Source organism: Hydra vulgaris, chromosome 11 (assembly GCF_038396675.1).
Source record: "Hydra vulgaris chromosome 11, alternate assembly HydraT2T_AEP".
NCBI classification, from domain to species: domain Eukaryota; kingdom Metazoa; phylum Cnidaria; class Hydrozoa; order Anthoathecata; family Hydridae; genus Hydra; species Hydra vulgaris.
The window spans coordinates 2,042,501-2,057,573 of record NC_088930.1 but is presented as its reverse complement, the minus strand read 5'-3'; the positions used below and the strand labels follow the sequence as shown (position 1 = coordinate 2,057,573).

The 15,073-nt window shown below is 25.4% G+C and overlaps 1 protein-coding gene across 2 annotated transcripts in view; it reads left to right on the top strand.

Annotated features, from left to right (window-relative positions):
- LOC100212813 (origin recognition complex subunit 2) overlaps positions 1–15,073 on the top strand; it is a 77,523-nt gene that overhangs the window by 58,566 nt on the left and 3,884 nt on the right. For both annotated transcript variants that reach the window (XM_065809786.1, XM_065809785.1), the window contains 5 exons: positions 5,203–5,299; positions 6,008–6,072; positions 7,090–7,171; positions 7,254–7,487; positions 12,709–12,827. In XM_065809786.1, the coding sequence (XP_065665858.1) occupies positions 5,203–5,299; positions 6,008–6,072; positions 7,090–7,171; positions 7,254–7,487; positions 12,709–12,827 (597 nt within the window). The remainder of the gene's footprint in view (positions 1–5,202; positions 5,300–6,007; positions 6,073–7,089; positions 7,172–7,253; positions 7,488–12,708; positions 12,828–15,073) is intronic.

Genomic DNA, 15,073 nt, shown 5'->3' with positions numbered 1-15,073 from the left:
ATATATATATATATATATATATATATATATATATATATTTATTTATTTATTTATTTATTTATACATACACTTTTAAAAAAGATATGGTAACTTAAATGAACTTTCAGGGGTTTTGCCTGAACCAATTTGCCTCAATAGACTCCAGACTAACATTCGGGCAATTTGTAGGAGCCTGAACAAGTCAGATACAATACCTGAACTAGTTTAGTAAAAAAATTGCATGTAGGTAACCTGAACTAGTTTGGTAAATGTAAACATTTACTTTGTTTAAATGGTAAATGTAAATCTTTACATCTTTTACTGGAATACATTTTAACTTATTAGTTAAAAAATAATCTTTACTGAAAAAAAATTCTGGAAAACTTAGTAATAACTTATGTTACTAAGTTTTCCAGAAAACAAATCTACTTTATTGATGATTTAAAAGAATGAGAAATAAAAATTTTTTTTAAATTTGGGGAAAATTAAAATAAGTTGTTTATTGCATTAATCTAACTTCATTAATATTACTAATATTAATAGCTTCAAATAGAAATCATAACAATTAAAATAACATATTAAACATATTTATGAAAAACCGATGACAAATGAAAAAGCCAAAGTGCTCATAAAACTAAAGAGGAAAATTTTTTAAGTAATTTTACATTAACAAATAGATATGAATGTAAATCTCAAAATAAAACTAAAATATCAAGTAAAGTTACCACATTTTCCACATATGTACATTTTGCAATAAAATTGTAATCTGTTTACAAAATCTACTAAGCAACTTATTTATGTTATAAAAATCATTAAATCTAATGAAATAACTATTAGATACAAATTACTAATATTCGTTAACAAGAAATTTATTGAACAGTTTATCTACTCCTTAGTTTTTCATTGATAAATTATGAAAGATCACTACCACCTCTTGACAATGATAAATCTTCATGATAACACATGACAACTCTTTATAAAAATCATAACAAATGTTGCCACTTTGGTGGACATTCAAGGTCTAAAACAAAGTATAGTTTAAGATAACAGACTACTGCACTCAACATGCCATTTCTAATTGGAATTCACATTATGTTCTATGAAAATAAACAATTGCACCATATTGCCACGAGCTTCTAGTGCAATAACAAACAAGTGCATGAAAGAAGTATGTATATTTGCATTAATTATAGTCTCCATAGCTGTAATATTCTTTGTAAAAAAAAAAATTAAGATATATATAATAGATAATATAAAAGGAACATGGGGTTATTATTGACCTTGTTTATGACATAAATCATTAAGCTGTAAATAATTAACCTTAAAAATAAAAAATAGGAAAACATTCACAGAAAAGATTTAGATAAACTGAGCTGCAACTTCAGCTTTAGATGGTTGATCCTTATTTCTAGGAGGCACTTAAAAAATGTAAGGAAGCAAATGCAATGCATAATCTATATTTCGATCTTTAATTTAAAAAAGCACATTTATTAACTCAACAATTACATTTTTTCAGAGAAAAGGAAATAGTTATAAAAAGTTAATTAAAGTTATGAAATGTAAATTATTGAAGACAAATTAAGTGACATGTCATTTGAGGTTATAAGCTGGCTGTCAAGCTCTAAAAGCAATTGTTTAGCCATCGGATTTGTCTTTTGCCAAGCCCAATTAATAGCACGAGGAGCTATATCCTCCTATTGGGTAAGCAGATCTTTAGCATTTTTAAATGTTAAAATCAATTTTACACAAGTTTTACATCTTACATGTTACAATTTTACGCATCTAGAAGAAATCTTATAGAATAAATATTTAGTAAAATACAAATGTAAAATACAGCACTGCTTACATCAAATCCTAGGTCTTTAAATGAGAAAAATTTCTGAATAAATTCATAAAAAGGTGGTTTTGAAAACAAAACCTTGTTTCTTTGTGATGCTCTTGTTTTTTCAAGAATAATTTGTTTCAGCTCATTCTTAATATCAACAATATTCAGTATAAAGTTTCGTTCTTCAATTAAAAGTATTTCTTTAGAGTATTTCTTTATGTCTATTGCATGAATTAAAGCTAACATATAGATGATATTTAAAGATGAGTTTGCTTTGTGAGGAAGTTTTAATTACAAAATAAATAACACTAAGTTTATGAATGCCTGTTTTTGATCCAAACAGATTTGTAGTTTCTACTTCATCAGAGTTCCGAGGGCTGCATTTTTCACTCATATAGTGTGGTTCTGGTTCAACATTTAAGCTTTTTTTAAAAAAAAATATGAAAACACTTTATTTTGTGAATTAATTCCATTAAAAGGTTTTCCATCTGTTCTTCTGTTAAGTTGTCCATGACTTGCTTCTCACACTTACATATTTCTAGTGATTATTTGACTTATTGTTTTACTTAGTAAGTATTTATTTGTATTGCCTTCAATTTTTGTGAACGATTCTTAACAATTTTTCTTAAAATTGAAGTACTTAAACTGAATTGAATTGATTGAACTGAAAGAATTAAAGCCATAATAAATTTTAATGCTGCTTGAAATATGCCATACTCATCGACAAAAATTTTTTTTATATGCTTTCTTAACACCTTGAATGTAGTGAGCAACCACTTAACACCTTGAATGTAGTGAGCAACCACTTAACACCTTGAATGTAGTGAGCAACCACTTAACACCTTGAATGTAGTGAGCAACCACTTAACACCTTGAATGTAGTGAGCAACCACTTAACACCTTGAATGTAGTGAGCAACCACTTAACACCTTGAATGTAGTGAGCAAATGTATGCAACCACTAACATTACAACAAAGTTGACATAAAAAAGTTGAAATAAAAGATGAACATTTCTTAAGTGATTGATATAAAAAGTAACTGTTGAAAAATCTTTTGGGCAAAGGTGTGATAACACAGTGACTTAATGTGCAAATACCATTGTAATGATAGACTGAAGCTTAATAGCTTAATCCATTTTTATTCCAATATAATGAATTAATACTAAGTTCATTAGCAAAAATATATCTTCATCAATATTTTTACCTTTAAATTATAAGTAGAAGATATATAAAATATAGCACTTTCAAAGTTATTTTAAGTAGTTAAGTTTATCTTATGTTTTTATATTTAAAATTTATATGTAGAAAATACCGACTGATTGATCAACTGAGTATTAAAATTTTTTTAACTAATAAGAACATTTTTTTAAATAGTGCAAAATTAAGATTAAAAGTTCGGTTAATATATGTGTGTGTGTATATATGTGTGTGTGTATATATGTGTGTGTATATATGTGTGTATGTATATATATATATATATATATATATATATATATATATATATATATATTTATATTTATATATATATATATATTTATATATATATATATTTATATTTATATATATATATATATATATATATATATATATATATATATATATATATATATATATATATATATATATATATATATACATATATATACACACACACACACAAGCATATATGTATATAGTTATATAGGGCTCGAATTAAGCAAATTATGATTGCTTTTCACACTATCTCAATTAGATTTTTAAAAATATGTATTTTCGCGATTTGTTTTTTCCTTTGTGTGTTATTTTATTTCTTTTCTAATTTTGCTTTTTTTTTTTTTTTATAATAAGTATTCTTTAAAGTATAGAATGTTTATGTTTAAGTTTTTTATAAAATACATAAAGTACTTCACAGGGTCATAAATCACTTCACGCTAAATTTATCTTTTAAATTGAAGTATGATCATGTACTCTCATGCACTGAGATTTTCATTCAACATAAAGCGCTTTTGAATTTAAATTACTTCAAATCTCTGCATGGAAGCCAATAATATCCTACTTCTAATTTAAAGTTAAACTTAGTTTTATATAAAATACATCATGGTAAATTTACCTATTAACTAAATCAAAGCCACCAGTAAAGTTACCTATTAAAACCTTATACCAATTAAGTTTACTTATCTATTTACTTAATATTCAGCACTCATACTTAATATACTGTAATCAAAGACTCACAAAAGTTAATAAAGCATAATTGTATATGAAAAACACAATCATTTTTTTTTAACTAAAGCAATATCAAGATTTTATATAAATATGCAAGTTGTTTTTTGGAATTTTTTTTAAAAAGAAATCTATTTGAACAAAAGAATTTTAATCTACTAAAATTCTCTTATTCAAATAATTTTGCGATAGAAATTTAAAATTAAGAAAAAGTTTTAAGTTGTAAACATTTTGATTATAAATTATTTTTTGTTTCTTGAAAATAGTTTTTAAAAGTATATAAATAATTTAAACATTTTTTGCATTTTGATTTTAAAAAATTTAAATACATTTTTAGGAAGTTTTTTAAAAAGAAATCTATTTGAACAAAAGAATTTTCGTCTTATGTAAATTATTTTAAAAGTTAAATTTGAAATTTTAAAAAAAGATAACTTAAGTTTAAAGGAATTTTAATGCTCGTTGACAATAATTAAAAATTTAATTGCAGCAACATCCATAATACCCAGTGGCATAGCATAGATCATTCCTAAAATTAAACAAACATAGATCTAGCTACAGTAAATATCAGATTTAGAAAATAGTGCAAACAAGGAAAAAAGTTTTGTTTAAATCGTAAACATTTCGAATAGTTAAATATTTTTTGTAAAAATGTCATTATATTTTGTTTCATGAAAACAATTTCAAAAGCAGAAACATTCTATTGCAAACATTAAACCAGTGAATACTGCAAACATCAAACCAAAAATTAAATTTTTCTTAAAAAATAATTTAAGCATATACTTAAATTTATGGAAATATAATGCGACTTATTAAACCATATTTTTTTCTCTCACTTTTATTGCTAAACGATTTCAATGAAAATAATAACTTGAATTTTATACTCTTTAAAAATAAAATGTGTTTTATTGTCAACATGAACTTTCTGTAACTGTATAAAGTTTACATATTGTAATATTTGCGTTTTTACTTTTACTTTTTCACATCAAGTAAAAATAATTACTTAAAGTAATACCCTAATAGTATTAAATACATTTACATTATAATACATTACACTATATCTGCAATTTATATACCTTTACACTATAATACATTGCACTATATCTGCAACTTATATACCGAGGGAGGGGTCAAAATTTATTTACTTTGCAATTATATGTGATGTGTGTGTTAAATATAAGTTTATATTTAAATCTTTTTTAGATATTAAATACCATTACAGAAGATTTGCTTGAAAAAGATATTCGATTTAAAAGTATTATTGATCATAGTGTGTTTGTAAAGAAACATTTTGATTCAGGTCTTTTTTTTATTCTTCACTAGAATAAATTTTAGCTGGTTTAATAATGAGCTAATTAGTTGTTTATTTATATAGTTAAAAGGTTATTAACTTTTTAACATTCACAAAAATTCTGTTATCTATTGTGATATCTGTGTTTTAACATCTCTGTAACTTCTATATTAATCACTATCACCTAATTTTTATAGTTACTTTATTTTTTATAATTAGATCATGTTTTCAATACTGCTCTGCTATTTGGTTTTCACAACTGCTTTATACTTTTAAAATACAATTTTTAAAACTGCTCTGATCATCACTATCCAGTTATTTATACTACTTCATTCACCACCGCATCTTCAATACTGCGACATTTACTAATAACTATTGTTTATAATTTTTGATTATTTTTTGTTAATTAACATCTACCATTTAACATTACCATATAACATGCTATTTCAATCTGTTTAACAACTTTGTAAATGTATACATAAGATTAAAAAGCTGATTTAAAAACATTATGAAATTATCTTTATTTTTTGCCTAACTCTTGAAGGAAGTTAAATTCTTTTTGGGGGAGGTTAGCTTCATCCACGAGATGAGACAAGTTTCTTGTTAGATGAGATCAGCTCTCTTATCATCACTCTCCCTTGGATGATGTCAGCTACCCCTTGCAGAAAGTATTATGAATAAACATATTTATTCTTATCTAAATAATTTATATTCCAGATAAATCAAATAAATTATTTGTCATTATCCACAACATTGATGGTGCCATGTTACGCTCCACAAATGTAAGAACTTTTTTTTTAAATACTTTTTGTTTACACTGTGTTTTCATCTTTATCTAAACTTCATAGATTTTAGTTTTAACTTCATTGACATTTTTTTAGAGTTTTGTAATTAGATTGTGCTATTGTTATTATTTTATACAACTATAGATTATTAGCTATTAAATTTAGTTAAAAGTTATTAGGTAGTTAAGTTTGACAGTTATTAGAATTTAAAACTTTTAACTTTAAAATTTATTAAATTTTATATTAAGTTATTATTATTTTATATTAAGTTTAAATTTAATAGACAGCAATTGTGTCATTTTATGTTGCTTGTATTTTTTTAATATTTAAATGTATATTTTTTTTAGCTATTTATTATATCTTGTGCTTTTAATGAGTGGTTTGAAATATTTTTGTGGTGTATGGTTGTGGTGTATTGTTGATTAAAGCTCCAAAATTTTATCCAAAAATTTTTGTTTCTTTTTGTTTTGGGTGCGATTATTTCAAAGGTTATGTACAGTATTGAAAAATTAAAAATTATTTTAAAACATTTTTTTTCTACTATTTGTTGTTTTACTACATGTTTTCTATGATTTAAGAAAGATAAATAAAAATAACATAAAATTTAATTAGTAATGATAGACACTACACCTAGAAAATAATCTGATGGATGTGTATCATGGTCTTGGAGCTATGTACCATGTGTAGTATATGAAAATTTTGGAGTGAGTTAAAATTTCAATAAAATTTACAAATTTTATTGAAATTTTTTAAGTTTTATTGATTATTTAACAAAAATAATAAAAATGAAAATAATTAAAAAATAAATTTTATAATTTTATCTTTATATAATGTTATAACAGTATATTTTTTTAATGTTTATATAATGTTATAATATGTTTATATAATGTTATAACAGTATATTTTTTCTATAATTAAAAAAAAAATATTTTATCTGTAAATTTTTTTTTACCCATTTTCTGGTTTGCTTGTTTTTTGAGATTACCAGCATAAACTTATCATTAGAAGTTTTAGGTGCAAGCTGCATTATCTCACATTGCCAGTGCAAAAAATGTGCATCTTATTGCCTCAATCGATCATATAAATGCTCCATTAAGTAAGTTTGCAAGTAAACTTTTTTTTTATTTTCTATATTAGTGTTTTTAAATGAAAATAATTTAAAAAAAAAAATTTAACAGTCTGGGACCAAAGTTGCTTAAGTTTGTTTAACTGGGTTTGGTATGATGCAACAACATTTGATTCATATGATCAGGAAACATCTTATGAAAACTCTTTACTGGTTCAGCAATCTGGCACATTAGCCTTAAGCTCTTTGGCTCATGTTTTGAGAAGTTTGACTCCAAATGCTCGTGGTATTTTTAAATTGCTAGTTAACTATCAGCTGGATAACAAAGACAGCTCCAGCTATCAAGGTAATATTATTCAATGATATTTTTTCATATCTTTAACTATTTTTGAATATGTATTTACTTTTTTAAAACTAGGACCCATTATTATTAGTAGAAAATGAGTTGGTGGAGATAAAGTGGTGGTGAGATGAGATGTTAAATGTTTGTTCAATTTTACACTTTATATTTCTATCAAATACAATTTTATACTGACATCTTAAGATTTCTTTTTTTTCTTTATTTTAATTTTTTTTTTAATTTTTTTTTTCTTTTTTAAATAAAGTAAATAAAGTTTAATAGCTTTATCACAAATTTTATTTAAAGCCTCCCAGTGACCTTAACCAGTGAACACAGCCTCCCTTTAACCAGTGAACACAGGCTCCCTATAACCAGTGAACACAGCCTCCCTATAACCAGTGAACACTTTAAGTAAGAATACTCATCAATTATTTCCTACAATCTTTTTTCCTTGACATATAAATAGTTTGACGCTTAACATTTAAAAAGTTTGACACTTGACATTTAAAAAGTTTGACACTTGACATTTAAAAAGTTAAATTGTTTTCATAATCTTTATTTGATGCTTTAACTGTCAATTTGATAATTCTTATCTTGATAAGAAGCCAACACTCTCTGATTACTTGTAGGGGGCATTTGAGCTTGAAAAGGATCTCATTTCTGCTACAGCGTAGAGCTCTCAGTGGCTGGTGAACTTTAACTCAGAGAAAACTCAATTTTTTTTAACTAATTGTTACCGCAATAATCTAGATCTTCCTATATTTATGAACGATAATGTAATCGATGAGCCATCTACCCTTCATCTTCTAGTATTAACTCTTGCTTTCAATCTTTCTTGGAAACCATATATCAAATCAATTGTAAAATTAGCATCTGCTAAGGTTGCAACATTACGACGATGTGATAATGGTTGTAGGTTGGCTGCTAGAGCAGGTCTAACTATGTTTGCAATGTGTTTTTGCACCTTGTTTGAAAGAGAAAGGGCATCATTAGAAGATCCGCCCAAGATATGGCAACAGAGTTCCATACAAGGACGGATCTGAGATTTATAGAGATAAAGAATAGAATCCGGAGTAAAAAAGTGTCTAGCTCGATAAAGAGACGCAACCTTAGCAGATGCTAATTTTGCAATGGATTTGATATATGGTTTTCAAGAAAGATTAGAAGTAAGAGTTAATCTTAGAAGATGAAAGGTAGATGACTCATCTAGTACATCACCGTTCATAAAATAATGAAGATCTAAATTATTGTGGTAACAATTGCCTGAAAAAAATTGGGTTTTAACTGAATTAAAGTTCACCAGCCACTGTGAGCCCCATGCTGTAGCAGAAGTGAGATCTTTTTCAAGCTCAAATGCCCCCTCCAAGCAATCAGAGAGTGTTGGCTTCTCATCAACTCTTATAACCACTTGTTAAATAGTTTTTAAAATATTGAGGACAGCTCCGGAGAACACTTCTGCAAGACTATAACAGGTATGTTGTCCGGACCACAAGCTGTTGAAGAGTCTAAGCAGGAAATCACTTTAGATACAGAAGCTGGAGTGATACTATTGTCAAGCAATGAACCAACTTGTTTGTTGGTTATATTAGGTAAAGTGCGACTAGTGGAATTAAGAGATGATATTGATGAAAAGTTCTTAGCAAACAATTCAGCTTTGTCTTTAGGTGAGGTGACAAAATCTGAACCATACAAGAGAGGTGAAATAACAGATTTGCTCTTACTATTATTACTGTTAAATATTCTCCAGAAGTCACAAGAGCCTGATTTTTGAGATGAAATACAAGATTTCATGACTTGAGATTATTAGGCTTTGTAGTTAAACAAAACCTTTTTAAAATAGTTTCTAGTAATAGTAAACAGATGTCTGTTTTCTGGAGTTTTTGTTGTGATTGGATTGGTTTGCTGATAGATATGGATGTAATGGTTTCGATTAGAAATTGCAGCAGCACAATGTGAGGTAAACCAAGGAAAAACATGAGGCTTGACTTGGAATTGTCAAGAGGGAATTAAAGACCTGACTTGGAATTGTTGAGAGGGAATGTCAACCTGAATCCAAGAAGTTATGTAAGTAGGACATTTATCAGCAGGAAGATGAAAGATTTCTACCCAAGGGCCATCAAGAAGAAAATCACAGAAAGAGTCCCAGTCAGCTTTTAGGTGGTTGTAAGAGGTGTGATGATAGGGGATTCTGATGATGAAGAAGAGTGATAGTTTTAGAGAGAGCAAACCATGATCAGTAGCTCCTGTGAGTGAATGTGGAAAAACTGAGCACTGACTAGGATCAGAAACACGACATTAGTCAAGTAGAGAAGGTAAATAATTTGGGTTGTGTGGAAAATGAGTTGGAAAGTTCACTATTTGAGTTAGAGATTGAGAAAGGCAAAAGTTGTGGGCCTTAACGCCCATAACTTATATATATATATATATATATATATATATATATATATATATATATATATATATATATATATATATATATATATATACATATATATATATATATATATATATATATATATATGTGTGTGCGTGTGTGTATATAAAAGTTAATCCAATATAAATTTTGGTGGGTTTCTAAAATTTTTGAAATGAATTGCTTTGTGAATTTTACGCGTATAGTTATTAGGAGTAACAGAAGTTATTAAGATTTGCAACGCAATTGAAAGCATTTACAATACTCTGAATTGTAAAAGAAAGTCTTAAATCACGACAATGGTAACTTATTGATGACACGCCATTGGAGACCACTTTTTATTAAACTTAACAATTCTAAATCTGCTATGTTGCAATGACATCACTAGGCACAACAAATTGATGAGTGTGCAAATGTTTGTTAAAAAAAAGACAGAAAATCGATTATCATGTTCCCTAACATTTACTTATGCAAACATTGGCATTCACTTAAAGTTTTTATAAACGAACGCATTACTTCAGCAATTTTTTTTCCAAGTAATTATGCAATTAAAAAAGCATGCAAAATTTTAGTTCAAACGAATGCATTTGCAATTACTTTAAAAGTAACCATGCTAAAACATTGCCTTCTTCAAAACCAAGCTTTTTTAAAATTTTCTTATTATCATCAAAGTGAAGTAATGTTTTTAAAATGATTTTTTAAGGCTGAAAATATAATTTAATAGAATAGTTTTCATTTTTTATTTATTTCTAACAATGCTAATAATATGATATTTTTATTATTAATTACTTAATATTATAAATATAATAATATCATATTCAAAGGGGATTTTACAGGTTCAACCCCATAAAATGAATTATTATTTTTAAAGGTTTAAAAAAAGAAATGTCAAAACAACTTTTATTTCATTTTTAGCTCCTTTTTATTTTAACTTCTTCAAGTTTATGTTTTTTTTTAAGTAAAACTTAATGAACTCAACTAAGTAAAATTACTATTTTTTATTTATGGATAACAGTCTTAAGGTTATTGCATATTAGTTATCATTAATTGATGCGTAATTTATATATATATATATATATATATATATATATATATATATATATATATATATATATATATATATATATATATATATATATATATATATATATATATATATATATATATATATAATGGAAAAAGGTATGCCAAGCAAAAAAAACAATAATTGAATTTTTGAAATTTGAAAAAAGATTTATTTCTTTTAAATAAATATATAAATAATAAAAAAGCACTAGAGGCCTTTCACTATTTTCATCAGTAGTGCTATGTTTAATGCTTTATCAAATTTTTTTATATTACTGTAGAAAGTTAGGTAATAGAAAAATTAAATTGCTATATTGTAACTATGAGTTACCATTGTAACATTTTTTTAAAAAAGGAAGTCTCAATTAAATGTGTCATGTTTTTGTTTATGTAAATGACTTTCATATGACAACAAATTTTTTTCACTTTTTAATTCAAGGAAAACAAAGAGTTGGAAAAAAGGTTCTATAGTTTTGTTGTGCAATCTCTGGCATTCAAATACATGATTGTCAAATTGGTCTGTAGAATTTCCTGTTCTGCAACTGGAAATATGACCATTAGTACGGTTTCTTAAATTATTTGTTTTTCCAGTGTAAGTAGATAAACCATTACATGATAAACACTTTAAATAATAAATAACATTTTTGCTATTACAAGTAATGCGACTTTTAATATTCCAAATAGTTCCATTAGACTCAAACTTATCAACTTCTTGTAAATATAATTGGCAAATTTTACAACGAATATCTTTACATTTGAATAAACCCGTTTTTTTGATAGATGAAATAGAATGAAATTTTGAAGAAGTTAGTTGTCTAAGTAAATTTGGTGGTTGTTTGTAGGCTATTACTGGATGTATATTTGAAAAAACCTCCTTTACCCTTGCATTAGTAGATAGACTAAGTAAAAGGTTAGTTTCTGTTAAAATAGGCTGGCAGTTTAAATTGCTATAAAATGTAGTTACCAGAGGAAAAACTTCTTTGGATTTTTTTAAAGGTGCTGGTCCTTGTAATTTGGCATTATGAAATGCTTTTTCTATAATATTATCTGGGTAAAGACATTCTTTTAACCATAATTTTAGTTCCGTTAAATGTAGTTTTTCTGTAGCATAATCCGAGGTAAAAACAATTATTCTTTTAGCAAGATTATATGGTATATTCTTTTTTATGTGGAAAGGATGAAAACTATTGTAATTTAAATAGTCGTGGGTATTTGTTTCTTTGTAAAATATATCTGTTTTGATATGTTTATTGTTTTTAAGAATAACCGATACATCTAAAAAATTAATGACATTGTAGATATTTCCGTTTTTATTGTATTGTGTACCTAAATCAATCGTAAAATTAATTGAATTATGTAGTTCTTCTAGAGAACTTTTAAACTTGGCAATGTCTAGATTTTTTGGCCATATGTTAAAACCATCATCAACATATCTAAAATAAAATTAATTTTTCTATTATCTAACTTTCTACAGTAATATAAAAAAATTTGATAAAGCATTAAACATAGCACTACTGATGAAAATAGTGAAAGGCCTCTAGTGCTTTTTTATTATTTATATATTTATTTAAAAGAAATAAATCTTTTTTCAAATTTCAAAAATTCAATTATTGTTTTTTTTGCTTGGCATACCTTTTTCCATTATATTGTTTATTATCAATTTTGTAGTTATATATATATATATATATATATATATATATATATATATATATATATATATATATAGCAGTAAAATAATTTTTATCATAGGTTTATCAATCAATGATTTGTATAACCGGTGTCGAGAAATGTTTCTTGTTAATAGCGATCTTACCTTAAAAGCACAGTTAACAGAGTTTAAAGATCATAAACTCATAAAATTAAAAAAGGTATTAAAAACAATTTATTACACCACTAACACACATTATTTTCATGACGACCATGTGTGTGTGTATATATATATATATATATATATATATATATATATATATATATATATATATATATATATATATATATATATACATATATATATACATATATATATATATACATATATATATATATATATATATATACACATGTATATATGTGTGTATATATATATATATATATATATATATATATATATATATATATATATATATATATATATATATATATATATATATATATACATACCTACATACATACATACATACCTACATACATACAGAATTTACAGCCTGTGTATTCAAATTTATAGACAACGAATGATTTAAAGTCTATAGAAAAGGGATCTTTTGCCAAAAAAAAAATTTAAAAAGTGGAAACTAATCTTACGTTGACCGATTTACAATATCTTTTAATGATTTTTCTTTCTTCAAAGGACAAATTTTTGACCAAATTGGTGGTGTTGCTATGGGCTCTCCCTTAGCACCTCTTCTTGCTTATCTTCTCATGGGTAATTTTAAAGATAAATGGCTTATTAGTTGTCTATAAATTTGAATGCGCAGGCTGTAAATTCTGTTATATTGGCGAAGCTACTTGTCATTTAAAGACACAAATAATCAACCACTATAACAGGAATAAAAACTCGCACATTTATAAAATATTCATTCATATGTAAGCTGATTTAATAGTTTTAATCATGCTAGTTTTTCAATTTTGGATATATATATATATTTATATATATATATATATTTATATATATATATATATTATATATATATATATATTTATATATATATATATATTTATATATATATATATATTTATATATATATATATATTTATATATATATATACATATATATATATATATATATATATATATATATATATATATATATATATATATATATATATATATATATATATATATATATATATATATATATATATATATATATATATATATATATAGATCTATAGTTTATTGGCTTTGGGAAGAGCGGAAGGAAAAAAGTGATTCTTGCGCCAACACATACGTCACTTTTAATTACTTTTGACTTTCGTCCAACATTTTCGTGTTGGACGAAAGTCAAAACCATTAATTTAATTACAAATTAATTGTTATATAAAAAAACCACAAAAACGCAAATTTAATTGACCGGAATGTTTTTAAAAACATTCTGAATGTTTTTAACAATATAAACAATGTTTTTATTTTTATTTTTTTTAATAAAATGTTTTTATTTTTATTTTTTTTAATAAAATGTTTTTATTTTTATTTTTTTTACTGTAAATCATGCGCGGAGTGTTGCTACATCGACTATCTTATAGCCTGACTCGCAAGGGAGTGCTGCTACATCGACTGACAAATAGCCTGACTCGCAAGGGAGTGCTGCTACATCGACTGACAAATAGCCTGACTCGCAAGGGAGTGCTGCTACATCGACTGACAAATAGCCTGACCCGCAAGGGAGTGCTGCTACATCGACTGAGGGTTTGGTTGGGGCAGGCAGTCTATAATTATTAAAAAAAAAAAATTCCGGTCTTGCATTTTAATTTTTACTTTTTGTCAACAAAATATGGAAAAAACTTTCGGACAACATCTAAGGGTTCTATATATATATATATATATATATATATATATATATATATATATATATATATATATATATATATATATATATATATATATATATATATATATATATATATATATATATATATATATATATATATATATATATATATATATCGCAGTTGTATCAAACATTGTTAACTGCTTCGAAAAAAGACTTAATAGCAGTTGGTTACAACCTTGTTGTGAGTGAATCAGAAAAAGAAAAAAAAAACCTTTCTTATTGCGGTAACCTGAGTTATTTCACAATCATCAGAAATTCTGATTATTTCTATTAGCTGGGGTTTATTGAGGTCTGGTTTACTCAAAATAACTGCCAACCTTGTTTTATTTATAGCTGCCAATCTGGTTCACTGAAAATAAATGCTAACTCAAAATAATAAAAATCCACATGTTCGCCTTGATTAAGAACACCTGTAACTTTTTTTGTGTGTCCAAATGAAGAGTAAGAGATAAAATTTTCCTTTATTTTAACTCCTTTATCCACTAAGACCATTTCGTTATGCCTTGAAAATGTTTCTTATAGTGTAAACTTAGTCAAATCACCATTGCCTGCATTTATGATAC